The 27086-nt window shown below is 50.1% G+C and overlaps 10 protein-coding genes across 10 annotated transcripts; 7 read left to right on the forward strand and 3 right to left on the reverse strand.

Moving 5' to 3' along the window:
• Window positions 1-326: 326 nt before the first annotated feature.
• On the reverse strand, window positions 327-947 carry F5J12DRAFT_764458 (cytochrome c oxidase polypeptide IV; the record flags this gene model as incomplete). The annotated part of the gene is made up of 3 exons (XM_051742168.1): window positions 589-947; window positions 424-532; window positions 327-373 (listed from the first exon to the last, which is right to left on the reverse strand). The coding sequence occupies exons 1-3, from the start codon at window positions 889-891 to the stop codon at window positions 327-329; spliced, it is 459 nt and encodes a 152-aa protein (XP_051603169.1). The 5' UTR covers window positions 892-947.
• A 72-nt stretch (window positions 948-1019) lies between these two features.
• Window positions 1020-4319, forward strand: F5J12DRAFT_810811 (uncharacterized protein). Its single transcript, XM_051744809.1, has 20 exons — window positions 1020-1718; window positions 1766-1800; window positions 1865-1913; window positions 1962-1993; window positions 2044-2118; window positions 2172-2179; window positions 2230-2248; window positions 2301-2346; window positions 2397-2423; window positions 2475-2540; window positions 2589-2734; window positions 2783-2804; window positions 2853-3463; window positions 3521-3632; window positions 3689-3765; window positions 3821-3843; window positions 3905-3974; window positions 4024-4039; window positions 4088-4153; window positions 4203-4319. Exons 1-20 carry the CDS (start codon window positions 1376-1378, stop codon window positions 4262-4264), a joined length of 1905 nt encoding a protein of 634 aa, XP_051603170.1. The 5' UTR covers window positions 1020-1375; the 3' UTR covers window positions 4265-4319.
• A 2928-nt stretch (window positions 4320-7247) lies between these two features.
• Window positions 7248-8433, forward strand: F5J12DRAFT_810836 (Frag1/DRAM/Sfk1 family-domain-containing protein). The gene is made up of 2 exons (XM_051744811.1): window positions 7248-8356; window positions 8404-8433. The coding sequence occupies exon 1, from the start codon at window positions 7360-7362 to the stop codon at window positions 8245-8247; it is 888 nt and encodes a 295-aa protein (XP_051603171.1). The 5' UTR covers window positions 7248-7359; the 3' UTR covers window positions 8248-8356; window positions 8404-8433.
• A 2040-nt stretch (window positions 8434-10473) lies between these two features.
• On the forward strand, window positions 10474-12531 carry F5J12DRAFT_810842 (uncharacterized protein). The gene is made up of 7 exons (XM_051744812.1): window positions 10474-10586; window positions 10651-10738; window positions 10790-11090; window positions 11141-11315; window positions 11363-11794; window positions 11850-11964; window positions 12021-12531. The coding sequence occupies exons 1-7, from the start codon at window positions 10538-10540 to the stop codon at window positions 12400-12402; spliced, it is 1542 nt and encodes a 513-aa protein (XP_051603172.1). The 5' UTR covers window positions 10474-10537; the 3' UTR covers window positions 12403-12531.
• Window positions 12532-12707: 176 nt separating this feature from the next.
• F5J12DRAFT_810853 (armadillo beta-catenin plakoglobin) lies at window positions 12708-15359 on the forward strand. Its single transcript, XM_051744813.1, has 15 exons — window positions 12708-12874; window positions 12938-13074; window positions 13135-13187; window positions 13240-13259; window positions 13315-13548; window positions 13593-13704; window positions 13751-13806; window positions 13859-13953; window positions 14006-14072; window positions 14121-14312; window positions 14368-14541; window positions 14595-14623; window positions 14674-14851; window positions 14903-15173; window positions 15223-15359. The coding sequence occupies exons 2-15, from the start codon at window positions 12959-12961 to the stop codon at window positions 15240-15242; spliced, it is 1617 nt and encodes a 538-aa protein (XP_051603173.1). The 5' UTR covers window positions 12708-12874; window positions 12938-12958; the 3' UTR covers window positions 15243-15359.
• Window positions 15360-15488: 129 nt separating this feature from the next.
• F5J12DRAFT_810870 (pyridoxal phosphate-dependent transferase) lies at window positions 15489-17466 on the reverse strand. The gene is made up of 9 exons (XM_051744814.1): window positions 17277-17466; window positions 16985-17230; window positions 16578-16933; window positions 16462-16520; window positions 16297-16400; window positions 16199-16243; window positions 16005-16147; window positions 15798-15956; window positions 15489-15742 (listed from the first exon to the last, which is right to left on the reverse strand). The coding sequence occupies exons 1-9, from the start codon at window positions 17425-17427 to the stop codon at window positions 15659-15661; spliced, it is 1347 nt and encodes a 448-aa protein (XP_051603174.1). The 5' UTR covers window positions 17428-17466; the 3' UTR covers window positions 15489-15658.
• Window positions 17467-17506: 40 nt separating this feature from the next.
• On the forward strand, window positions 17507-18615 carry F5J12DRAFT_451068 (uncharacterized protein). Its single transcript, XM_051739493.1, has 5 exons — window positions 17507-17639; window positions 17731-17845; window positions 17895-17918; window positions 17990-18139; window positions 18199-18615. Exons 2-5 carry the CDS (start codon window positions 17738-17740, stop codon window positions 18508-18510), a joined length of 594 nt encoding a protein of 197 aa, XP_051603175.1. The 5' UTR covers window positions 17507-17639; window positions 17731-17737; the 3' UTR covers window positions 18511-18615.
• F5J12DRAFT_451106 (uncharacterized protein) lies at window positions 18616-20705 on the forward strand. The gene is made up of 6 exons (XM_051739494.1): window positions 18616-18868; window positions 18927-18998; window positions 19073-19133; window positions 19270-20116; window positions 20167-20355; window positions 20403-20705. Exons 1-5 carry the CDS (start codon window positions 18721-18723, stop codon window positions 20329-20331), a joined length of 1293 nt encoding a protein of 430 aa, XP_051603176.1. The 5' UTR covers window positions 18616-18720; the 3' UTR covers window positions 20332-20355; window positions 20403-20705.
• On the reverse strand, window positions 20296-22752 carry F5J12DRAFT_964976 (metacaspase-1; the record flags this gene model as incomplete). Its single annotated transcript, XM_051749988.1, has 17 exons — window positions 20296-20505; window positions 20571-20591; window positions 20645-20684; window positions 20736-20781; window positions 20841-20859; window positions 20934-21014; window positions 21077-21277; window positions 21307-21322; window positions 21410-21435; window positions 21490-21552; window positions 21604-21650; window positions 21709-21771; window positions 21824-21884; window positions 21940-22025; window positions 22077-22158; window positions 22218-22365; window positions 22460-22752. Coding segments are annotated over 17 exons (1320 nt in total), but the record flags the coding sequence as incomplete, so codon positions are not given.
• Window positions 22753-24250: 1498 nt separating this feature from the next.
• F5J12DRAFT_810895 (general substrate transporter) lies at window positions 24251-27046 on the forward strand. The gene is made up of 18 exons (XM_051744815.1): window positions 24251-24268; window positions 24323-24445; window positions 24500-24503; window positions 24568-24595; window positions 24644-24798; window positions 24849-24917; window positions 24968-25025; window positions 25078-25296; window positions 25358-25456; window positions 25506-25667; window positions 25719-25844; window positions 25901-25990; window positions 26043-26061; window positions 26194-26254; window positions 26309-26412; window positions 26475-26552; window positions 26652-26678; window positions 26706-27046. The coding sequence occupies exons 5-18, from the start codon at window positions 24645-24647 to the stop codon at window positions 26877-26879; spliced, it is 1440 nt and encodes a 479-aa protein (XP_051603178.1). The 5' UTR covers window positions 24251-24268; window positions 24323-24445; window positions 24500-24503; window positions 24568-24595; window position 24644; the 3' UTR covers window positions 26880-27046.
• Window positions 27047-27086: the final 40 nt, after the last annotated feature.

Raw genomic sequence — 27086 nt, forward strand, 5'->3', positions numbered from 1 at the left:
TTACAGAAAATACTTCGAAGTTACACTCCATATCTGATGACTGCAAGAGGACATCCCTTCTAGTATGTCATACAGTAGGTTCTAGTTCATCCCAACCCGACGAGATTTGATTGCGTACACGAAAGAGGGAACATGGCAAATCGCGCCAGACTCAGGACTACCCCAGGCAGCACAGTATTGGAAATTTCGGTAATCAGTATTTCAATCGCTGCATGCAATGATTGTTGAGCCTAACTGGGTGAATAGAAGCTACATCTCAGATAGTAAGGTAAACGGGGAGCCCGTATCTGATGGTCCAAGTCTTGCTCGACGATCCTCCTTTTAATTTAATGGTGGTGTACGTCCGAGTGACCTTGGTGGTCGAGGGCGTACACTGTCCCAGAGTGAGACGGTAGTATACTATGGAAGAATACATGTACTAACCAGAACCACATTCGGGGCAACGACGGTTCTTGTCCTTGCGGAGCTGGAACCAATGAATATCGTGAGAGTCAGCCGGAGAGCCGGTGCAGCCGACGAGGCGCTCGGTATCCTAGAGTGAGCATGAGTTCAACGGTGTGATATTTCGTGCACGGCCTCTGAGCATACCAGGGAGAAGACCTTGATGGGATCTTCCAATGTACCTACGCGGCTCGAGTCGAGGGGTGCCTTGTCGAAAGCATCCACACCCTGCATTTCAGCCAAGAGCTGGAGACGTTCAAGGCCGGTAGCTTGTTGCTCGTCTGTAGCGAGCTCACCCGGCTTCGCACCTGGGCCAAAGATAGCTGGAGGAGGGGGGTGGTCCGACCGCACAGCGGAGGTAGTGGAGAGAGCGCGGACGGCGCTGAGTTGCGCAGACCGCGTAACGCGAAGGGCAACTGGTCGGACGGCACGCAGGGAGGCGTTGAGCATAGTGCAAAGCTTTGGAGGAAACGGCAAAATCTGTTGACGGGAGAAAGAAGCCTGCTGTCACGCGTAACAGCGTGACAGCTGGGCCCCGCATGGCTCCGAGTGGTAGGAGTCTTCGCAGTACTGCGCTACTTAAGTACCATCTACCCCTACATTCCTACCTTACTCACTGGCGCAGGTCTCGTCTGACAACCTGGCTGTCATCACTCCTTGTTTTGCTGGCTCCCGCATTCAAACTGGGGCACAGTCACCCGTGTTATTTGTGTATGTACAATCCTCGAGGACGATTGCTAATTTTGGAAGGCGTTTACGAACGGTCAATTCGCTAGCATCCTATGCGCAGTACTTTGCCGACGTTGGGCCTGAAGGCCTGACACTAGTAAGAGTTTATTGGAGCATACGAGAATATTATATCAGGTATTATGCAAAGTTTTATTCGCCGCCGCCCATCCCACCCCCTGGCCGCCATTTGCGTTGGGTAGCCACGATGAGATCCTCCCATATACGCCGGAAATCTGCGACAGTTGGCATCCAACAAGCGTCTGTTCCGCGCGATTCAGAGCCTCCCTTTGTCGTTGGTGATATAAGCCCGAATACTTCACCATCGAGATCAGATTTCCGTCTCTCAGCAATATCGTGCGCGTCGAGCATAAACCTTGTCGAGAAGCACAATGAGGCAAGCAAGGGGCCCTGCATGTTGAACTTTCCATCGTTCTCGGAGCTTCCAACGCACCTTCCTCGACCGCGCGGGGACTCGCGAAGTTTGGGTAGTGAAGGCAAGAAACAAGTTACTATATGGCAAGGATGGAGGATTATCGTCTTCGGTTCTTGTAAGGATCATTATTTCTTGTGTTCTGTGGCGTACTGATGACCGTAGGGCTCAACCTTTTACTGTTTCTCATACCTGTGTCGGTGGGTTTTGAACCTCAACCTACCTGTCTCCTAATGAAAGCTGAGTGTGAATTGATCCTTTCAGTCGGTATTGAGTTCCGTCTTGGGGAATCATGATAAGCTCGTCTTTATATGTCAGTATAGCCTCTAGGAAATGAATCCTCGTTAACGAGCATCTGTAGTCACTATCCTCTCCATGATTCCCTTGGTGAAGGTAAGTATATCGGGTGCCGCGAAACCTTATATTGGTATATATTTGAATAGCTTCATGATTTAGCTATGCGAGAATTGGCTCTACGGGTAGGGGGAGCAAAGACAGGCTTGCTCAATGCCAGCATGGTAAGTCCATCCCCGTGTTCCTGCAGAACTACATTGACTTCATTCCCTCAAAGAGTAACACGTACGTGGAATCGTTATTTTATTTGTGATGCTCATGTGAACATTTATCAGTGTCGAACTAGTTGTTGCGGTTTGTCTCCAGGCTCGGTAAAATGACGCATCTAATGCGACTGCAAGGACAGATCACTGCGTTGAGGAAGTGCGAATTGCGCATTGTGCAAGCATCACGTTGGTCGGCTCTCTCTCGAATGTGCCTGGGTTCTAACTTTCTTCGGCAGTAATAGGCTCCGTGCTGAGCAAACTCCGTAAGTGTACCATGCCATCCATTCTGTTTTGTAGCTTGATAAGTATCGTAGTCCTCATCTTGGGAATGTGCTTCTTTGCGGGAGGGTTGAAGTTTTCTGAGCAAGGTTTCGATCAAAGTAAGTACAACCCTTGTTCTGAAGGCTGGACATTCTGACACGATACAGCTGCGACTCAGATACACACATCTTTATTAAGCATCAGCGTCGGTGTTCTTCTGCTTCCCGCTGCTTATCACTTTGCCCTCGATGACGATGGGGGTGAATACACCCTCGCAGCACAAAAGAAACACATCCTGAACATGAGCCACGGGGTAAGTGTTTTGTAGTGACAATGGATTTCTTTGTCTCACTATGACCAGGTGTCCATAGTGCTGATGTTCAGTAAGTTGCATACCTTGAAATGATTGTGGACTGCTCCATTTTTTTCAGTTTATGCGGCGTATCTGGTTTTTCAATTTTGGTCTCACACCCACCTCTACGAAGACGTCAAGCAGAAGAGCGACCGGCTTTCCACGAAGGTATCCATTGGCTCCCGTTTTCTTCCAAGATCGTGGAGCTCGAACATTGGTAAAACGTTACGGGCTGGCACGGGTCGCACCGGAAGCAGTGACCGATCAACAATGTTTGCATCAGTGGCTTCGTCCCGAAAGGGCGCCATACGCGAGTCTTTGCACGGGGATTCTGCCTTTTACTCCGCCTCTGAAGCAACCCTGACAAGTAACCCCGTTCACAAGCCTGGCGATATTACCTCAATGCAAGCCAACCTCAATCCTACTATTCGTCTGGTCCCAGAGTCGTGTGACGGTGACCGCAATAGGCTAGACCCAGAAATGGGCTCGACCCTGTCAAGGCTGAAGTTGTCTGGTAACTCGTCTACTATCATTAGTGGCACAGGTCGGTGCACGTCTCCAGAACCAATGAGTGCCCAGGAGACCCGACGATCTTGTGGTGATGATTCCTCTGTGATATCCCCTAAATCGTTCAAGGAACCTCGTTTGAGCTGGACCATGACCATCTTATTGCTGATACTGGTGACGATTGTAGGCCATGCTCTGATTCATTTCTTGTTCTCCCATGACTGATGCACTGCGACCCAGGCAGTTGCCTTCAACGCAGATGCCCTAGTCGAAAGTATGAACGGAATTTCAGGGGCCATTAGCAAGCAATGGATCGGTCTGATCTTACTCCCTGCCGTCAGCTCTATTGCTGGTATGTTGTCGGTTCGGTGATTATGGAAGATTGATAAAAACGCATTGGCTTTGTAGAATGCGTGACGGCGATGAACGTTTCCGTGAGGGATCAGCTTAGCCTGAGTATCAGTGTTGCTGTTAATTCTACCATAGTGGGTTATGTCGCTCTTGCTTTAATTTTCACCTCCTAACCCTTCCACCTATCAGCAAACTACATTATTTGTCATTCCGTAAGTACCTTCCAGCCTGCTATTCTCACTGGCACTAAGTCGGATCAATTCCGTGCTACAGATTGATGGTGACGCTAGGATGGGCGATTGACAGGCCTCTGGCCTTGCTGTTTGACCCGTTTGAGTCTGTTGTGAGTACGAAGCGGTTCGGTGTTGTATACTTTGTTCATTCCCTTTTAGGTACTCTACATCGCCGGTGTGTCCCACAACTATCCTTCGTGTGTTTTAGCTCAACAGTGCTCAGTTCAAACAATGAGCCACGTCGTCGCCGATGGGAAATCCAACTGGCTCGAAGGGACGATTTTGATCTGTGAGTACAGTGACAGGTCTCCACTTTGTCGTGCTCATTTTCTTTCCAGGCTTGTATGTCATCATCGCCGTTTCGTTCTGGTATTACCCCGGTACGGCGCAACCTGTGTGACATTGCCGACTTTGTAACTAATGCTGGACCCTTTCAGACCGTGCCAATCAACTGCTAATGTGTTAGTACCGGTGATCATTCTCTAGACTAGTTCGGACGGTTGTTTTACTACCACCCCGACATTGCTCTTGATTTTCACGGACATTTTTGATGACCACGGACATTCCTTACATTGTCATTACTGTAATTTCCTTCAGTTTAGATATAGAGGGTCGGCAAAGTACTGGCCATCCGCAGTGCCTACTTTATATGTCCACTTGCAAGCTAGGTTCTGGATCAGCACGGGATGGAAGTAGCTTATCACTCGTTGGGTCATCAACACGATCAGTTGAGACCATAATTTCCGTTGCACGTTGATGTGACTTCGAAGCGTAGGTCGGAAGTCGCCCATATTTGTCTGTGTCGACTTGCTTGGACGTGCACTCAACGTTGGTTATCACTCAGGGCACTTACTTTCCGGATTCGACACTTTGCGTTACCCATCCCTCCATCGAATCTTTTTACTCCTGTTTATGATCGGAGTACCGGCGCTGTCTCACGGTGGTCGAATATAGATGGATTGGACGACCGAGACATGTGCGAACTACGCCAGGCATATATTGCCAAAGCTGTCATTCATCGCCTTGCGAATGCTTTCGGAGCTACCCTATTTTGTGCCTCTAACAGGATTATCGCATTGGGGTTCACACTGTATTTGTTGACGTTCTGCTATGATCTCAGGATGGCGAGGAGCACAACAATCTCCTATTGTCGGAAAGGAGGTGGCTACGAGCGAAGGTGGTGGACGGAACGGTTAGAGTAGAGTGACGGAAGAGAAAGGTACGCGTAGCACCAGTATGCCCGATACGTTTGTACAAAGTATTTTGGCCATTAGCACGACGGACTGTGAATAGTTTCCCTGCTTGACGAATTGAGAGTGGACAGAGTCCACGATTATATGTATGCGCTGCGCAGGTCGAACAGATTGTTGCTGAGTCGATGACGGAGTGTCGATACGGTTTTATGCGAAGCGATGATCGGCAGCGAGGCAACAGACTTGACCATAGCGGCACGGTCGACAATGCGTACACCAACCACAACAAGCCGAGCGCGTGGCGGAGGCTCAGAATTCTGAGTGCATACTACCCGAGTTCTTTCTGTCAAGCGGATCAATCCGAACTTCCGGGAACCAATCTCTGGTAGGCACTACTCCCAGGATCCTCGCACCTTAGGTGTCATAGAACCCATTTACAACCGAAAACAGAGTGCAGCTGCACTTCGAGCTGACCTTGTCGCACTTTTTTTTTTCTCGTCCGAGAGCACCGGGCTATTCTACATAATGTGGTGAGTAGGGTTGGAGGTAAGGGGGAGTGGTTTCGAGCCTGCGAGAGCTCTCATCAGGGGGCTTGGTCGCTACCCCAGCCGCTGCCCTTCCAACCCTGGTAAAGGCACTTGGCTTCGAAGAGAGTAAGGAAGCACTTACCAGTTTGCTGCAGCGGGCCCTCTTGAGGAATTGAGGCGATCTTTAAGTCACACACGGGCCTGACTACTAGATCACGCAGGCCTATACTAGACCCGCCGACTGCTCGCGCCGGGACATTACGATCATACTGGAGTCCTGTCGGAGCCGATCACGTCAGGATTGACGGTATTTTACACAAAGGAAGTACGTACCTTGCACTCGGCTGAGAGGGGGCTCTACGTTGAGGGTCTCGGGCAGCCTTGATGGAATCCATAGTCGTGCTTGAGGCCGGTCAGGGCCGTCACCGTGTGGTGCTTGTAGCTGTCCAGGGCTATTCGTCTGCGCGAGCTTCACGAAAGTATCCTGCTTGATGGCTGGGCGGGATTGTTGTCTGGAGGTGCTGCCTGCCGTAGTAAGGTCAGCCACCCCGACGCAGATAAGCAAATGCCCAGCATTCACAACCAACGTTTCAGCTAATCGAGGTCGTAACTTGGGCGAAGATCGCCAAAACTATTTGGGTGTGCTACAGCTGGCGTGGCGGGCAGGAGACGGGTTTGTTATGCAGTCGGACACCCTAGTCAACGAGAATATGCTGAGCGAGAAGCCACAAAGGGACCCGAGGGGGTATGATGGTTATGATAACGAAGAGAGAATAACCAGCGAGCGCACACCTCTTTATATAGTGGTTTGAATCGCTGCCAATATTTGTAGTGTGTGAACCAACGCCAGCAATGTTCCCCTATCCAGCAATCAGTCACAGATGCACGCGTTCATCACGTGATCCACGTGATCGAGTTATTTGATGTTTGCCTGTTACTGCTCGCGCTCAGACCTGTTGATTCCCTGCAGATTCTACTAATTTAAACTTTCCTTGCCAAATCTCAGCGGATTCAATTCGATATTCAAGCGGTACAGATACCCAGTTTGACCCGAACACAGTGCGTCGTGAGTTACAGCGGGATCCGTGGACCCGGCTGATTCAGACATTTTCTCTAGGAATGTCTCTTCCATAGCCCCTTTCCGGGCTGATTCTCTGCGCACACCTTTCCGATAAAGCCAGAGGAGGTGGTACGACCGTCTTTCGTTCAGTCGTTTGGTCTGCCTAAGGGAGACTAAGCACTTCGTGAACGTTGCACATTTGGGCGACTAACTTCATGTGGAGCGGCCTAGTGACATCACAAAGAGGAGTAACCGGTACAATGGCTGCTGACAATATTATCACAGCGCACTACCGGAACCATCCCTATCCAATCAGCTAGCCACTGGTACTTACGTGCATTCACAACTGCAGCTCAGAGAAAGCGGGTGGCAAGGCCGCCACGGGGACTCTGTGCTCGACGCATCTGGCCACACTGGATGTTGTACTTGCTTCCTCACTGTAGCAGATACAAAGTGTCGATATCCCCCATCTGGTCTTCGGGAAATTCGATACATGATTGTAGGGATTGGTTGATAAGCTCAGGAGAGGGGGTCGGCAAAGTACAGGCTACCCGCAGTACCTACTTAATATCTTCGCCTGCAGGCTGGATTCAGGTTTGGCATGGGATAAGAACAACTTGTCACCCGTTGGGTCCCCAGCTCGTTCGGTTCGGACCATAATTTCCGTCGCACGTTGATGTGACTTCTCGCCAGCAACGTAAGTCGGAAGTCGCCTATGTTTGTCTGTGTTAACTTGCAGCATGCACACAACGTTGGTTATTACACAGGGCAGGACTACTTAATGATCGTCATTTCGCGGAGTATCGATGGTTTAAACGTCATGTTTCACCTTCGTGCTGTCCACCATCGGTTTCTTGTCACGGTGCCAGCGTTCGCTGCTTTCATCTGGTTCAGCAGTCTTCTTGCCATGCTGCTTACCTGGCTCATCTCTGGCCGGCCGAAATATGTTTCACAAGAAGGAGCCGTTGCCTATATTTCAGACGTAGGCGCATCGTTTCTGAAACCCCTCTTCGTCGTTGCATGCTGCATCACCGGTGTTGGGTTCCTACTGAGTCTCATATTGGAACGCCTCCTTCGCCACAGGGGTAGACTTGTTCCGGAAATGCGGACGCGGGAACACGTGTTCGGTATCCTCTCAGTCGTCGGGGCGTTCGTTGCAATGTTGGGCCTCGTCTTACTTTCCGGATTCGACACTTCACGCTACCCGTCCCTCCACCGAATCTTTTTACTCGTGTTTATGATCGGGGTGGCGCTGTCTGCCGTATTCACAGTGGCCGAGTATAGATGGATCGCACAGGACTACCGGGACATGTGCAAACTACGCCGGGCATATATTGCCAAGGCTATCGTTGCTAGCATCCTCGTCGCCCTGGCGATTGCTTTCGGAATTACCCTATTTTGGGTCCCTAACGTTGGGGGTGTCATCGAGTGGATTATCGCTTTGGGGTTCACACTGTATCTGTTGACCTTCTGCTATGATCTCAGGATGGCGGAGGCCACACCACAGCTTCCAAATGTTGTGAAGGAGGCGGCTACGAGCGAAGGTGGACGGAATGGTCAAAGTAGAGTGGTGGAAGAGAAAGGTGGTAGTAATCATGCATAGCATCATACGTTCGTCACGGTTCACAGAATGGTGGGGATAAGATGGATTATCGATAGTTTCCCTGTTAGACGAATTGAGAGTGAATAGAGTCCACGAGTATGTGTATGCACTGCACGGGTCAGCGTCAGAATGGACGAGTTGCGACGAAGATCATACACTCGCTAAATCCTCATGCTCAAGACTTCATGGAGGCTGCAGCTGCACTGCGTCTTTCACGTGGTGAGGGTTGTACTGCCGCAGTAGCGCCTCAGCATTATCGACTTTCCGGTCACTGTAAGATAATCCGAGGAACCTAGGTATAACTGTCACGATGGCCTTAGAGCAAGAAACACATATATTGCAGGCCTAACATACAAAGGTCGGGAAACGATAAAGTATCGTACCTCGGTAGTGGCAGAAAGGCGTACCTGGGAAATGATGAAAGGCATGTGGGACTAGGTGTACGTCATAACGATAGCCTGCTAATATCAACACCAACACAAGAAGACCATCAAGTGCCCTTGTGGGGGAAGTTCTGAGCAAAGGTAGCATGTGAATCAGGTGCAAGAAAAGATCTGTCAATTTTCAAGGGATAATTCCGGCCAGTTGTTCAAAATGATGCTGCGTTTGCCACCCACTCTCTGGCAATCATTATTTCCAGTGGTTCACCTACGAAACAAACATGCCGCTTGCTACATACAAGAAACCGCCATCCGTGGTCAGACTCAAGTCGTGAGCAAGCCGTAGGCTCTTGAAACCCAAGACACAGTAATCACCCAGCTTGTTGTAAAGATAGAATAAATCTTCTATCTCCGTCTTCTAGTAGCTGGCATCTTGCGGACCTAAAGGTTGCACGTACAATGATGGCGACCCGACTACTGGCGTTTTGTAAGCCATTCAGCAAGAGGGTCAACTTCGCGGCTCCATTTACGACGACAGTCACATATTCCAGTTATCGCAAGTAAAATGACGGACCTGGCTAAATTTTGATTCAAAATGGTCCAAGATAGAATCGGAGTGGTGAATATATATGAAATGCACGAGCTGTAGCGTTATAATCATCCATAAACCTACGTGGATTAGTAGTGTCCAGCACAAGCCTTTGGAGAAGCGGCAAGTAGAGACTATCGTTCAAGAAACCCCGTAGCACCTTCGACCATCAGTGAATATGAGTGTGGTTAGCGATTGGGTTGAGATATCCATGAAGAAGCACTGATCACGGATGGCGGCAATCCACAGGCTGAACATCGCCAGTGTAGTAAGTCCTGGGTCCCATATAACCCTGCCAGATTCAGATGCCTGAGAACAGAGGAATGCGCGGGTGAAAGAAAGTGTGGATATTCCCAGTCCCAGTCATATAAATACATGGAAACGTCTTCCAGGCAGGGAAATTCCAAACAGTTGAACTGATGTACATTGCGAACGAAGGTATTCCATGCGAAGTCTTCGACACGGAGGCTACGCCAACGGTTTGTGCTGGGAATAAGAATCTCCAGTGATGTGTCCAGAGCGTTGTCAAATGGGCCTATAATTGCGATGTTGAGAGGATGTTCATAAGCTCCTCTTTAGCTGTGTCATCAAGAACTTTAAGTCGGAATCACGGGTCAACCCAATATCGCTCCAGAAGCTAGGAGTGTCGAGTATTAAACCCCTCCGGAATCGCGTAACCCCAGCTAAATTCTTCCTCCGTATAGGAAAAACTTTCAAGGGATCCACGCAGGTCTTCACCAGCACCGCTGCTCGCCAGGAGGAAGTTGAATATTCTTGTGAGAAACTGATTTTGCTCTTCTGAGTCTCGATAGCCACGCGTACGGCGAGGAGCTGTTCGATGTCGATGAACACCCGCTCGGTGGTCCATGATGTGTCTGTACTGTACTACAATGACGACTAACATCGAGTTGCGTGGTGATGTAACTGAGAGGAGTGGAGTAAACTTGCAATTTCTATGGTGAAGGTGGGTTAGTGTGAGGAAGCGGTACTGTCCGTTGTACCCGACAAGGGACGCTTCGCTAAATCTCGCGTCGCAGCGTTCGCCTCCAGCCTAGATTGCTGTGATAAAACTCACGACAAGCGCGGAGAAGTGTGACCTGGAGAAAGGAGCATGGTACTTGTAGAACGGGGGCGAACAAGATCACACAAGGTGCAAGATAACCAGTAATCAATAATCCTTTGTAGTGTATTTAGTCTGGCATCCAGACCAAATCCTTTGCACCAAAGGTCACGGTCACGAAGTTCCAAAAGGGGAGCAGCTGCTGTCTGTTTCCCACTGCACTTCCATTGTCCAAAGTTCAGGAGTCGATATTTATCGGCGATGGCATCGTGTGGTAACCCGATCGCTGACGATAGCGCTTTGATGCTCAGTGAGAAACTCAGAGACAACATTGCATTGCCATGTACTTTCTGACCCCGTCCCTTCGCTGGCAGGCCGACCAAGGTTCGACAAAGGGAAACATTGCGTTAAATGTAAGCTGAACCTAGGCAACATCGTCATACGCCATGCAGTGTACTGCAGGTGATGTCCTCGCCACCCGTTCACAGATGCCTACCTTACACGTTCGTCCAGAGATTGCTTTACTCCTCTTGTGATTGTCAAATTCCGGAGAGCTCTGGAGCCACATGTTAATGCCAACGCCGGTACCTCCAAACGTCCAAAATTGAAGGCATCTGGGTCCTTGGTCCTCGGTTTCTCAGGTGGACTCGGTTCTGCAGTACTCCTTGATTTGGTTTACAAGTCATACTTCGCGGGTCGTCCACCGACCGATGAAAACGGTGACCCTCGAGGTGGGATTAATCATCCACGAAATGTAAGCGTATGGACGAGTTGCGCTGTGTGTTATGTCGAGGTTTCAAGCGCTATCCCGGAGGTATGATATTATCTTGTTCCCACCAGATTTCCTGCAAACGTTGTGAACAGACACACGAGCGTACGGAGGAAATGCGGAGTGCCCTTGCGTCATATCCCAACCTGAAATTCATCCCGCTTCGACTGGAAGATGCTTTCGACGAATCATGGTGGTGCAGAATGACAGGTAAACCTGACATGTCCCAACTAACACTGGAGTTGGGGAAAGACGGTTTACCTATAGAAGGCGAGCTGCTACATTATAGCATGATTCGTGTGCCAACTGTTAAATAGGCCTAAATCCTGCTCACTCATCCAACACTCTTTCCCCTAAGGATGCCTTGCGTGCATTTTTGACTGCTCTACCCACCCCAACCGCAGTTTCTAGGGCCATACAGGTTCTTATTCGTCTTTTAATGCTCTTTACAGCCCAATTTCATGGAGCTTCCCACCTGGTTTTGGGATCGTCCTTGACCACCTTGGCGGTGTCCTTGGTCTCTTGCGTTGCACAGGGAGGAGGTCACGCTATCCGCGAGGAGTTTCAAGAAGAGTGGCCTCCTGGTTTATCACCTGGCGTCGAACTCGGCGGAACAGTTCGCGTCGTGCGGCCTCTGAGAGATGTCACCATGAAAGAATGTGCGGCATATGCCTGGTGGAATGGAATACGTGTACCCGGGAGACCAAGACTAACGCGGGTCATAACGGGTATCCCTGGTTTGACTAAAGGTATCTGTCTGACTAGTCGATTCGGAGTTTGTGATACACTAACAATTTTCGGGAGATTTCGTGGTTCGCCTCGAGAAGGACTACCCGTCCACGGTATCGACAATTGCACGCACTTGTGCTAAGCTAGAGCCGAAGGGTACCTCAGTGGGCGAGTGTTGGTTTTGTTGTCGGTTAGTTATCTATGATCAGGTGGTGATGTATAACCGCTGAGGTCTTTTTTATATAGTCACCTACAGGGAGGACTGGCAGATTGGAAAGCCCGCATATCAATACGATCGCATCCCAACCTGAAAGTCGTGGAAAGACTTGCTTCTTCGTCTCCTGCTGTTTCCTCGGTTCACCCAGACCAGACATCCCGACTTCCTCCGCTGGATACTCATCTCTGTTACTCTTGCATGACGATGTTCACGAGTAGGAGTAGCAGGAAGTCATCGTTTGCACCGCCCCTTATACACCACCAAGATATGCCATTGCCAAGATGGGTGAAGCCGCAGGATGCAGAGGAAGCAATACCAGTTTCTAAGAACAGAGAACTTTGGGTTCGAAGTCGGCAGAGTGAAAAAGAGTGTCGAGAGTCGATCGCTGATTTCCTCTTACCAGATAACTAAAAAGGATTCGTCCATGCTAATTGTATGATGGTGTGACACTTGATGCCAAAGCTCAGAAGCTGGAGGAATGTCGTAGACCCCACTGCCTCACTGAATGGCAGACGAGTGGACATGGATGTTCGCCACTCACTCGTTCCTTGTGGGGCTGTGTACATACGGTGTTAGAAGACCTGATTACTATCCCCGAGTAATAGCGGTCCATTAGCGCCGTCTCTGCTCAATCGTGACCCAAGTTCAGCGGGACATAGTTACGTTTATGTTGGTGTCTGGGATACACGCAGCACGCTTGCCTTGGCCTCCCTAGGCTCCGTTGGCATAATCCCTAGGTGGGACTCGACCGACAGTTATACACAGCGCTGGAGGGAACATGTCTTTTTTCCTGCCATGTTCATTTGTGCCTATCCACATGCTGGCCCAGCCCCACGGTCACGATTCACGGATAGCCGAGTACAAATAAGTACGGGTTCGTCTGGTGACTGGCCGTTCTTTCGAGTCGACCTTGACCATCCCCGGAATCTGAGCATCTGCTACACAGAGATACCAACGAACGTTTTCCATGCTGGGAGAAGAGATGCCGGATCTTTACGAGGCGGAGGAATACCAACGGGACTTGTCAGAAAGCTTTCAGACGAAGAAGAATACCGTTTTGAGTTCTCACGGAAGACCTCCCTGGTAGTGTTCCTCAAACAACCGAGGTCTCATGGTCATCTCTGATCAGCGATTACCACCCAGGTATGGCGAGAATGGGCTTCCACTCAGCAACGCCTTTGTCATTGGAATAGCAGGTGAGTACGCGGACGCCGCGAGCCAGCGCTGTTTACCACTTCGCGCTTCCAGGAGGCTCAGCAAGTGGGAAGGTGAGATTGGACGACAATCGGTCACGGGGCACTAAGTAATGTCGTGCACATGCAGACATATGTCGCAAGGCAGATTGTCAAGTCGCTCGGATCGACCCCTACGGTCGTCATCATGTCTCAGGTATGTGTGCATGGTTTTGCGGGCACTGCGATCCACGACGACTACCTCGACTCCCGTGTCCAGGATAGCTTCTATAAGCGTCATACAGAAGAAGAAATGGCTCTTGCTCATGCCAATCATTTCGACTTTGATCATCCTGACGCGATCGATATGGCCATGTTCGCTGATGTACGTACAAAGCAACACATGCCACAAATCTGACGGGTTCCCAGTGTCTCGCAGACCTCAAGGCGTGTCGACAGACAAATATACCAATCTATTCCTTTAAAGAACACCAACGACTCGATCAGTCCAAGTATCTCTATGGTGCTGCCATCATCATAGGTCAGTCTCCCCACTCTCATTCCTCTTTTACTGATCCCCCTTACAGCTGAGGGCATCATGACCTTGCATGATCCCAAGCTACGCGACTTGTACGACCTCAAGGTAAGTCGCACCCAGAGAAGCAGCGCCTGTTCAGCTTCCGAGTACGCGGAAGATATTTGTTCAGTGCGATTCGGACATCATGCTTGCACGACGCATCTCGCGAGATGTCAAGGAACGTGGGAGGAGCATGGAAGGTGTTCTTGAACAGTTAGCAGCAGCAATCTGCTATAACCGAGGAGTATGTCTGACAGTTACCTAGATACCTCCGATACGTTAAGCCTGCCTTCGACAATTTCGTGCTTCCCACAGCACGGTACGCAGATATCGTGGGTCCGAAGCTCCTTGCACTACTTGATAAGTTCACAGTCTTTTAGATCGTTCCAGGTTCAAACAATGCCGTTGCCATCGAGCTCATTACAACACACATTCGAAGTCAGATGAACGAACGAGTCCGACATTTTCGACGAAATATCTCCTACAGATCTGTAGACAAATGTCTGAACTCTCCTAGCGGTAATCCAGAAGATTCCTCGCTGACACTCTTGCCGCAGACACCACAGCTTCAGGTGCGTGCTGCAGTCACCGGACACGGTAGCAGTATGGAATGCTGAGTTATCACAGGGAATTTACACTGTTTTACGCGACGAGAGGACGAGTCGACAAGACTTCATTTTCTTCGTTGATCGCCTCGCAACTCTATTAATTGAAAAAGCAATGGAACTGCTTCCTTACAAAACAAAGGTGGTAACCACACCCACAGATACCGAGTGTTCCGGTAAGGAGTTGGACGTAAAGGTCAGTAGTTCACCCATGGCTTCTAGTACTGCAGTGTTTACAACGTTCCTCAGCACATTTGCGGTGTTTCCATTCTTCGCTCGTAAGTATTATCAGAATATTTCATGGATAAACATTTGATGTGTTACTTAGGGGAGGTCCTTTGGAAAAGGGGCTACAACGGGTTCTAAGCGATGTTACAATCGGATCACTTCTGGTTCAGACTGACGGGAAGACCGGAGAGCCGCTTTTGCTGCACGTGATGTTGCCTAAGTGTATCCGTGAACGACACCTTGCCGTCGATACATGGGTGTTTCTGTTAGATGCACAGGTATTGCGAAGTTTTCGCTCTTTTCTGCGGTGTTACTGACGAAAACTGTAGATCAGCACCGCTGCTTCCGCGTTCATGGCAATTCGAACGTTGCTAGACCACGGCGTCCAGCAGGACCACATTATTTTCGTGACATTCCTGGTGGCTCGCACCGGTGGTATACACGTTCTTCAAAGTGCTTTTCCTAAAGTTAGAATCATTTGTGGAGCTATCGATTCAGGTTTGAGGGAGACGTGGATTGAACAATACCATTTAGAGGGAGAGGGACAATATGGAAACACGAGGAAGGCATGGATCGTGGAACCGGGGATGGGACACATAGGTGAGTCATGAAAGTAAGCTTCTTGTTCTGTAGCTGAGAATACCGTCAGGGGATCGCTACTACTTATAATTATGACTACAAGCAGGACAAGCAACACTGCCTAATCAAGGGAACCTTGTTGAATATCTATTTCAGAGTTTGGTGTGCCATTTCACAGGTATCATTACCTCAGAGGCTAGCGTTCCACACCGCTTTACTCACCCCGACGTCGTAAGTAAGTGCATTAATGATCGATACCGTTCGTATCATCGACTTGTTGCGGGGGAGACATTCGATGGCTCCATTGCTGAGGCTCCGCGAGCGCGCCGTGGCGTATCACTTACGTCGGCATCTCACTTGGAATTTCTGCGGTTCCATGGCCGTCACCACTTTATTATGAAGTATAGACATACTAAGGATAAGGACGTCTACCCCTCCAAACGACTACCTGAAGTTCGAAGGAATTTGGTCCATATTCCTAATGAATGTTGGGAGTGGAGCATGGATCAGTTGGTACGTCCAGCATTGAACTCTATCACTTTAGCAACTGCATCCTCTAAAGCGTCTGCTACCGCATGGAAGTCAGATAACTGCCAGTTGTGTTTCTGAGCGATCTATTGCGGTAAGATGCAGTGTTACTCATACCTCATTGTATATCTGTGCGCTGCATCTGACCCACCACTTCTTGTTGTGCCGAAAGAACGCAGCGGAAACATTCCACTTTATGCACAGAGTGTCCTGTATCAAGGCTACTACTTCGCTGGTCTGTTGTATTTCCTCAGGTATGGGAAGCTCGACGACGACCTGCATGAGTAAAGTTACTGAAACAAAGACAGGGGAGGAGAGTCGTACCATATTTAGAGTCAAGCTGCCCTCTGGGTCAAGGAGGCTAGTTCCGAATCGTTGGGCGAGGTACTTTCCGCCCTCGATGGCTAGTTCGTGAGTGTACTTGTTTATCTTGTGTTCACCCCCGAGCCACGCTCTAAAATCGAGTGCTGAAGGATGTTCAGGTGCGAGTGCCCACAGCCACGGATTAATGTACTCACCTGCAATTGGGCTAATGTGCGGAACGTGATCGATAGTACCCGTCCCTAGGACTTGGTAAGCGGACGCGAGCAGAGTAAACATCTTTACTCAGGTTTACATTCAAAGAGCTTAACAAACTCTTGCGGACCCTTGTAACCCTCGTCCTGCGGGGAATGATACTCTACCGGTGTGGGTATTGGAGATTTGATGATGTGCTGATTCCTGCAATCGGGTTGACAGTCTGACACTGCCGACGTTCGAGGTTAACCATAATGCGCCTGACCTCTTGGGAACATAAAGGACAGCACATCCCCTCTTGGCGTAAAGCCACTTGTGACAATTCTGTCAAGCACACGCTGTTCGTCACAAGAGGATCTACTTCGCTTCCAAAATACTGACTGAGACCCAGAAATCCGGTTTCGCTTCCGACAAATTGAGGTCCAGTTCTTGCCCGATGGAGTGGGCGGCATCAACGAGACTGTAGACTCCAGCATCTTTGCATATAGCTACCATTTCCTTCCATGGCATCAGAACGCCAGGGCGGGATGTGATGGAATCGATTATCGCAATGAACGTCCGGCTTTGATGAGGGTCATCCCGTTCTTCTTTGACCTTTTGGATAAACTGCCTAAACTCCCCTAAAATTACTTCATGTGTTGTAGGGAAATGGGCATTATAGGTCAACACTGTGGGATGAGGGGGGATATCTCCTAGGTATTTGAGCGTCTTGGATATAGAGCCATATGAAATGTTGGCTGTAACGAGTTAGTCCTTGTGGTCAAGCATGAGGATGGAGCGCCCGTTACCTGCAATTAGAACATCACCTTCTTTAAATGAAAAGTTACGCAGCACAGTCGCAATACCGTGGGAGGTGTTATTCACGATGACGCACTCGTCAGTGTCGGCGCCAATGAGCTGGGAGATGCGCTCTCGCGCTCGGTCCACGAGGAGATGGGCTTTGTACCTTATAAAAACGTCCGGGTTAGACTCGATCTCTGTGGTCCAGCTGTCGCAGGCCACTCGGACGGGAAGGGGAAGTGAACCGTAGGAACCTGGTATCGTCACCAGGAAGCCTGCAAAACAGAAAAGGGAGCCTACCGTTGTTTAGATTGACATATTTTGGATCAAACCCGAACAACTTGAGCATCTCATGGCCAAATGCTGGTGGAGGTGTCTTGTATAGCTCCTCAAGGTCGACTGCAGCCGGGATTGGCACGAGCGGGACGGCGGATTGAGATGAAGGAGGCATGGCCACAGGCGTGGCACGGAGAGCGAGGGACCATCAAAGTCGTAGTGACTCAACAACTGGTCGTTCCCTTATCTTATCTACCTTTCACACACAAACCAGGTCGTGGCTTCTCACTGGGCAACGACCAAGAGTAGTACCACCAATTGGCGAGGAGACCCATATTCTTGTTAAATCTCGATCCAGCCTCAGCCTCAGCAGTCAAGGACTCGTAGGTGCGTTTTTGTAAATTCTATGTACATCGCGACCTGGAGGACCTCAGACTTCTCGTCGGCTGGTCGTATCGTGCGCTCATGTTCTCCCTAGACAACCCATGATGGTAGATGCTTTCTTCTACGGAACGTTATTGCACCCCAAGATATTGCAGCGGGTGATCGGCAATGATGGTTCGCACCTCCAAATTTGTCCTGCGGTGATAAAGGTCAGTGGAGCGATGTCCCTCCTACGCAGAGAATCAATGATTGTGTAAGGACTTTACTCGGCATCAGATCACAGTAAGGCCGTTGTCTCTTGCGTCATTCTGCCGCATTGGATAGCTAAGATGAAAAAACGTCATTGCCATCAGGGCGCTGACTACCCTGCGATCGTTCCTTATTCGCTGAGCCGGTCTCTGTTCGATCGTGACCTCGAAGCGGACGAAAGGAGCGTCAGGGGATCATTGGTTTCAGGTTTAACGAATGAGGACGTCAGACTACTGGATGACTTTGAAGGGGATGTATGTATCAAAAATCACGGCGTGAGTTCTCGCCAACATGACTTATTGTGAGTGCTTAGGAATACACTCGGGAAGTGGTGGTTGGATACCCACTCGGGCCACTCGTTAGTCTGCACGACGTGCCGCCCGTCGATGCAATGGAGTCACTCGTAATGGCTGCTGCCGCATCGCAAGCCTTGGAGCCGGGGAGAGGCGTGCATACGTACGTTTGGTGCAAGTCGACATCAGAACTTCGACCCGATTTCTGGACTTTTGAAGATTTTGTCAGGCAGAATGCTTGGAAGTGGATAGGCCCAGGGTCGGAAGGAAATACGGATTATGCGGAGGTGGACAGGCGGCGAGCAATGGAAGGAACCATTGTACGGTCATAAAGTCAACTCGCCATACTACTAGACTAGCTGTTAGTTGTATCCTGTACCCAAGCAAGTTCACTGCTATCCCAACACGCCGACCCAACGCCGACGCCACTTCCACCGTCCTCTGCCCCTGCCAGTTCACACGTTCCTTATGCAGCCTGCTCTGCCAGTCCAACACGTTCCCAGTTTCCTCTGGCAGTCTGGCAAGCCACTTAGCCAGTGACCATGATGACCACGAACACCCAGGAAACCCAGCGATCCCTCGTCGCAGGCTCCGTCATCATTTTTTTTCTCCTCTTTATATTTATCACCGGTGTATCCGATGAACTGAAGCATCGTCGGACGAATTTCCTCGGCGAGAAGCAAACAGATCGTATGTTCTCCTAGTCACTGTGTTTTTAACCTCCTCTGATCGTATCACCGGCTTCCAGTCGATACAAGTTTTCCGGACTTTTCCCAATACAAACTTGCTCGAACTCTAAGTAAAGAAGAGTTCCCTATTCGTACGTTATCGATTATCCCCATGTGCCGTTTCGGCACAGGGTCTTACTGGACCTAATAACTCATGAGCGCCTAGATGGCAAGCGTGACCGCATCATCACAGTTGGGGATATCCATGGAAGGAATGACTCTCTAGGGTAAGATTGTTGCACCGCTCTCCAAGGAGGCAATCCGTCACTTACCAGACATGACACCATGTAGTGCCCTGCTCGAAAAACTCTCGTATGAACCTCGATCTGACACTTTGATTCATGTCGGCGATATCGTAACCAGGGGGGGCGTCAGCGGTTCCGTTGCAGTCCTCTCCTTTATGTCCTCCAATAACATAACCGGCGTCAGAGGTAACAACGATCAAACAGTCATCGAATGGAGGGCATGGAGAGACTGGATACAGTCTCTCCCTGGTGGGCGAGAATGGCTCGATAAAATCGACAGCGAGCACCCCATAGGTGACGATGATGGCGATGACGACGACGATGACGACGATGACGACGAGCTGCATGTAGCGTTCTGGTCTGTCCTCTCCAACAAAGAATGGGAGGACAAAGTGCCGAAGGGGTGGAAGCTTTTCCAAAGGCATTACAACGTTGCCAGAGCCATGTCCCAGGAACACTACGACTACCTGCGCTCCTTGCCAATCGTCATTCACGCGCCAGCCGGCCATACATACTTCGTCCATGCTGGGATGCTTGCTGCAGATCCGAAACGCGAACTCAAGCACCCTAAACAACCTTTGTCTCATTGGCCGGCCACACGCACTTCGAAGCCGAAGGAGGCGCTCCTTCGTAGTTTGCAAGAGGTTGCACTATTGAACGACGTTCCGCAGAACAAAGATCCGTGGGTATTGATGAACATGCGGAGCGTCGCGGATGACGGGTCGGTAGCGAAGGGAAGGAAGGGAACTCCTTGGCCCGAACTGTGGAACGACGTAATGGACCGGTGCGAAGGTATCGTTGCTGATAAACTGTCCACTACAGGACTACAGTTCGCTATATCGACTGAAGAGGGTGATGTGAAGCCGTCTCCATTACCTTGCTTTCCATCTATGATAGTCTATGGTCATATTGCAGCCCGCGGCCTCGACGTGAGAAGATGGTCAGTTGGCCTGGACTCTGGTTGTGTAAGTGATAAACCACGTGTGGCCCTCACTTTCATTCATCTGGTACCCAGGTGTATCATCGCAGACTTTCAGCTCTTGTTCTCGATAAAGCATCGTTTCTAGTGCGATACGAGGATGTTTATTTAGAAGATGCTACGCGTCCCAGCGACGAGCATTCACCATCCCTTCAGTACGGAGATGATGGAAGAGCACGCATCGTCAGTGTAGAGTGTTGACGTTGGGCCTCCTTTCAAACCCGGGTGATACTTTATTTTCTTTATCCTATCTTTATATCAATACAGGCTAGGAAACGACACATCACATTCGACGACACGTATTTTACATATCGAGCTTTGTTATTGCATACGGAGAAGCATGGTAGGTCAAGCGATGAACATAATGTTAGTATCCTGTGGACAATGCGTGTGGAATGAGCACGGTTCGCAGTACTCGTTGCGCCCGTAAGGAGACGCACCATAGGATGAGAGCAGGATAGCTAACCTCAGTTATCAGACATGGAACCCAAGAATAGGCAGCTGTCTGACGTACCTGCGGTTTTTGTCCATACCTACCGTTGCGAAGGATATCTCTGGCAGCATGTCAAATACAGTACGAAAAAAACATTGGTCCCCGTTCTCACCTGATGGATACGAGTAACTGTTGATAACTCTGCCGCGGGTTTCTCTCTACGGTGATAATTAATGATCAAGTGTGAGCGACACGTGTTGATGGATGATGAACGTACTGAGCGCCTGGACAAAGGCCTGCATGACGAATGGCAGCGTGAGAAGTGACGTTGTGAACGTTTGGACTAAGAGGAGTACGAGTCAAAACATACAAAGCTCATAGCACCTGTGGCTCTGTTCGCCACCTGCGTGTCCGCACTGGTCTGAGAGTCCTTGCATCCGCTGAATGAGATCTGTAACGTTACAGTTTTCAGCATTGTCCCTGGAACCCGCAAAGAGGGCCGTAGTAACGCACGCAATCGGCCGGGCTTGTCTTGGTCGCCCTCGCATACTGCTCGGCTTTCTGAGAGCTCCCCGATGCAGTCTTGATCAGGCCAGTGACGGACCGGAATACGCCACCAATATCACCGCGTGCGTAGGAAGTCACAGCAGACATTACACCCATGCCGGCTTCCGCAGCAATGTTTGGTTCCTTGATTTTACCTTCTGTGCTGTACTGAAGATGCAAGAGAATTAAGATTCGACAACATGTGGCAAGGGTCTGGATTAAGGAGCTCACCACATAAGGAAGATCTGGTGCAGTACATAGGTCAGCTGCATCTACTTGAAACACGAAGGAAATTGGTACCCGAGAGCCGACCCCGAGTGACAGGACTGAGTGGAGGTGAACCATCACATAGGCAAAGATAACAACGCATGGAAACGTACATCAAAAATGGCGGTGATTCGACAACCGGGTGGTAGAGGCCGAACCATGATGTCGTGCATGAGCTGAGAGGTAGCCGTTGTAAGAGAGACGGTAGATATAAATGCACGACATACGTCATCTACGATGTGGCCAGCAGCTTGATGGTCGACTGGATATATAACTTTGCGAGCGGGGATCGTTGTACATATTAGTAGTAGAAGATCGCAATTGACACCCACCTTCATCGTATCCATCTGCCTCATCCCCGTCAAGGTCCTTGGTCTGGCCGCCATGACCAGAATCTTATAACCGCTTGATCAATAATTAACAAACCGTTGGAACCGTCGCACTTACAATGGAAGAAGAACGAGTCATTTGGCTGTGCATCGCGAACAAGCCATTGCATGTGTTCCAGCTAGAGACAACCCGTCTTAATAGTACCCCATAGCTATGCGTTGTGCGTAACTCACTATATTACGCCTAGTTGGCCACCGGCTAGGGTCACGCGAGTCGTCTGTCAGTAGCCTTATGTTCTCTTCCCTATAACCAAAATGGCCTGCGTACACGCCATCAGGGTTGGTCGACCGTAGTATTTACGCGGACTTACTCATGAGGAATGCCTTTAAATTGTTTGCGTCGTTGATGCAGCCATTCAGTTGTCCGGACTGGTTGATGTAGTTGATACCGATCTGAATTTATAAGGGGGGTTACGCAAAGCATCAATGATATAAAACCAGTCGGGACACACGCAAAGCGCTCTCTTTTTCCCCGTGCACTGCGAATATTGGAAGAATGGTTGTTGTGTTTGCTGATTTGGGCCTTGCATCGGGGGTCCGTAGTATTGCTGCTGCGCAGGGGGCATCGGAGGCCCGCCTGTTACTATATTAGCGTAGACTCTAGCATAGAGGCGGCAACAGACTTTGGGAACCATAGCTAGGATTGCCGTTGGTACGTCAGTGGGAGGAGGGATGGCAGTGAGAAGTTCCGCACCGTTGAGGATGACCAGGTGTGGGGTTGTACGTGGGAGGGCCATAAGCACCCGGTGGTGCTCCTGCGGGACCAGGCGGCGGACGATAGTTATCTGGAGGACCCGGAGGCTGCGGATAGTATCCTGGCGGGCCGGGAGGCAGTGGATAGTTTCCCGGAGGACCTGGCGGTGGAGGATAGTTTCCTGGGAGCGCTGGGGAGGGATAAGTCCCTGGAGGGCCAGGGGACACTGGATAATTTCCCGGATGTGGAGGCGCATAACCGCCGGTGGGCTGACCAGGATACGCGTTCCAAATATGTTGCTGATTACCGGGATGATTGTCTCTCGATACAGGGGGCGGTCCACTGAAATTGATTGAATTTGAGAGACGAAGGTCGGAAAACAGGATCAGGAATGCAGATAACACTAACCCTCTGGGCATCGGGCCAGATTGGCCGCCTGCATTCGGAAAAGGCTGGGGCTGGGATTGCACTTGACCATAGGGAGGTGGACCGGGATAGGGAGCATAATTCCCGCTGGTGAGGCTATTGTTTGAGGACAGGGAACGGTATACACTAATACTACAAACGCCACTCACGGATTGGGATAACTTTCGATCCCGATGCCCTCAAATCAGTGGTTTCAGCTATCACTGATCACGATAACTACTCACGACGGTGACCCGCCCTGGCGGTTACCTGGCCACATTTCTGTGCGACCTGCTGACTGAGTCTGGCTAATGAGTTAGGCACGAAGAGATGAACGGTTGGACTGAGGACCAGCAGATCGATGTGCTGTCTTTACCCCAAGTGCCAAAAAGGCGCTCCGCATGTCGCTCTGCAGCATAGCATCCGGAGCACTCCGTGCCTGTACCTTTGGACACGGAAGCTTGAAGCTTGAAGGTACCAGTGGTGCGTAGTTAGGCTGGAATTGTTACGACTGTCACTTCGCATTATTGACTCTGATGCTATTTCACCCGCACTCGCAGTACTCTGACATATCTCGTGCCTATCTTCAAGTGGTCCACATATTTCGTGCCTCTGGTTCACGTTGAACGTTGATGCAGTCAGTCAGGATACGTGACGATTACCTGTAATGGATGTTAGTGCAGATTTCATTGCGATCATTCCAAAAAAGGATATTTTATACTCAATATCATGCATCTTCAACCTGATTCTCAGATCAAACATAGACATAATCTAGCGAAAATAAATCATCCGAATCGCCTCGCGCTCATCGCTTATAATGCGGCACCATCTGGCGTGGCAGTACCTGCCACGACTACTCTACATATTTACCTTGTGACCCCATCAAAGTCAACGTGGACCATCTGACTTGTGCCACATCTGTGGGTAGAAGGAAGGGTACGGAACGGGCACTCGAGAAGATAGGCGGAATGCCGCTAGCCTAGACTGTCTGGCATTGCCACAGTTTTAAAACAACGTTCTCTATCTTTGGAGGTTGGGTGAACCGATTTCGACCCGTACACCAATGTGCAAGACGCAACGGCGACGTCAACGTGGATTGTTTTACCCTCGGTGTTTGTCGACCCGTCCTGATCTCCAATATTGCATGCACCCCACAGAAATTTATTTCATTTGAGCTCATCAATCTGGGAAAAACTTAGATCCGCGTATGTATGATATCAACCTGATCTGGCTGGTTTGGGAAAGAGCCTGCATAACCGGCTCGCGTATAAAAAGCGCGTTCAGCCCGCACCCCGCCCTTCTGTTTGTGCTTGTCCCCCTACCTTCATTCCTAGAACCATGGCAGGAGGCGCAGACTTCGCTTTGGACCAGCGCAGAGCCAAGCTCGCTGGAAAATCCGGTTGGGTCAGTACGATCATCCTACGCGTTCAACATCCCCCCTAATGGTTCACCTCCCAGGCTGGTCTTGTTCATAATCGAAGAATCTTCTTTATCGCCGTTTTCGCCTCTCTTGGTGGACTGTGCGTGTGTGCATTCCTATGCCTTCTCCCAAACTAACCCAGAAGAACTAGCCTCTATGGTCGTTATCCCCTTTCCTGTCACTTTTTAGTCTGACCTCACACAACCACTCTCTCCTATAGGTTATAACCAGGTATGCTGCATGTTTCCGTATATTGACCTCCTATGTGCTCACTATCATCGCGACCAGGGTGTCTTCTCAGGTGTGCTAAGGTTGGTCACAGCTAATCTACGCTGTCCGTGACGCTCACACCGCGTCAGTATGAAGTCATTTGACGATCGGATGGCTTCTGCTGTCGACAATACTGGCACTAAGGGATGGTTGGTTGCTATCCTTGAATTGGGTGCATGGTTCGGTGTTCTCTGCACGGGTTATCTCGCGGACAAGCTTTCTCGCAAATACACAATCGTGCTCGGTGGGTTGTTTAGATTCCAATGTCCGTTCTAATCCTTACGATCCATGTAGCTGTAATCATCTTTTGCGTCGGCGTGGTTGTTCAGACTGCTGCATTCCACCCCTCTTCGATTTACGGAGGTGAGTACCCATCCCATCATCCTTGTCGTCATCTCAACACGTCATGTCAGGGCGGTTCGTCACGGGTTTAGGTGTTGGATCGCTCAGCATGGCAGTCCCGCTTTACAAGTGAGTTGTATTCATTTTATCGTATCTCATTATGTAACTCTCTCGTTGTCAGCGCCGAACTTGCGCCCCCCGAAGTCCGAGGCAGTCTTGTTGCCCTTCAACAACTTGCCATCACTTTCGGCATCATGGTGTCCTTTTGGATTGATTACGGTACAAATTACATCGGAGGGAAGAACCAAAGCGAAGCTGCATGGCGGATCCCCCTCGCACTTCAACTTGTCCCCGCTCTTGTCCTCGGGGCTGGTATCCTATTCATGCCCTTTTCTCCCAGGTGCGCTGTCCCCAGACATGCATGCCCGACCGTTACAGTAGTGTTGATATCGTGGCATCAGATGGCTTGTCAATCAGGGAAGGGACGACGAGGCGCTGGCAGTCTTGAGCAGGGCTCGTCGCCTTCCACCAGACTCTGATCTCGTCCAAATCGAGTTCTTGTGGGTAGTTTGCTCTCTTCGGTGACTGCCCCTGACATATACGGCACAGGGAAATCAAGGCTCAATATCTCTTTGAAAAGGAGAGCAACGCTCTCAGATTCCCTCAGTACCAGGATGGAACGACCCGCTCTAACTTCCTTCTTGGATTAAATGCTTATTTGAGTTTGATCCGAACTCGCACCCTGCTCTACAGGGTCGTCATCGGCTCAGCGTAAGTCCATATCGTTCCAGATCATTGCATGTGATTCCATTCCTTCGAAAGAACGATGTTTTTCCAGCAGTGGACGGGCGTAAACGCTATATTGTACTATGCTCCTAGCATATTCACGGACCTTGGTTTGACCGGCAATGCCACGAACCTCCTTGCAACAGGTGTAGTGGGTATCGTGTAAGTGTAGCAACCATGGCGGTCACCGTGAAAACTAATCTTACTCTGGCTGATAGGATGTTCCTTGCCACTATCCCCGCTGTGCTCTACGTTGACAAAGTTGGCCGTAAACCTGTTCTCGTATCTGGCGCCTTCATCATGGCCGCGTAAGTTACCAGTTTGGAGGTGACGGCAAGCACTAAAATACCCCCACCATAGTTGCCACCTTGTCGTTGCCGTACTCACGGGATTATACCACAATTCATGGGGCTCGTAAGTCGTCGCATGTTCCCTGGATCCTCAGACCGTTGTTCTTAATCCTACCTCACAGTCATACAAGTACACACGAATGCTTCTTATATGGCCGGAGACTGACATTTGTTTTAAAGGTGCTGGTTGGGTCGCTTGCGTGTTCGTTTGGATCTTCTCCTGTCGGTAAGTGAGCTGGGCATGCATCACGGGACTTACTTACGCCTTGCCCGCAGCTTTCGGCTACAGTTGGGGACCCTGTTGTTGGATCCTTGTCGCCGAGATCTGGCCTCTGAGTATCCGTGGAAAAGGTCTTTCTATCGCCGCTTCCTCGAACTGGGTATACTTCTTGCCTATATCAGGTGGTAACGTTTCTTACTCATGCTTGTACGTGTGTGATAGATGAACAACTTCATTGTGGGCCAAGTTACGCCGTCTATGATGACCCACCTAGGCTTTGGCACTTTCGTCTTCTTCGGGGTAAGCTAGTGTTTGTCGACAAATATTACCCCAGCACGCTTACCGATTTCGGCAGTCTTTCTCTCTTTTGGGTGGACTCTTCGTCCTGCTATTTGTGAGTATTCGTGTTATCTCCTGCACCACGGCGTTTCTGATAACATGTAGGTTCCTGAGACAAAGGGGCTGACTCTGGAAGAGATGGACGCCGTGTTCGGCGACCGCGAGGGTCTCGGTGTTGCAGACCAAGAACGCCAGACGGAAATCGCCAACCGCATCGGTCTTAGCGCCTATGCCGAGGGTAGGGACAAAGGCAGTCCAGAGCGTTACGATGACGAGCCGAAGGTGTAAGCTCCCCGAGATGCAAGGTTGGTGAACTACGGGGGAGCTTCCCCTGTACTGGACCGTAGATGATGAATATAATGTCCTCTTGTGGGGCGGGCCGACCGAGTGGATTTAATAGTGTACACGTCTCTCAGTCAGACAAATGAAAATTTCAGCTTTCCTATTATTCCGAGCACTGAGTCTGAGATTGGTTGAGTCCGCAGGAGCAAGTGT

The sequence above is a fragment of the Pisolithus orientalis genome (assembly GCF_024613125.1).
Source record: "Pisolithus orientalis strain OTSU chromosome Unknown F5J12scaffold_5, whole genome shotgun sequence".
Classification (NCBI taxonomy): Eukaryota; Fungi; Basidiomycota; class Agaricomycetes; order Boletales; family Pisolithaceae; genus Pisolithus; species Pisolithus orientalis.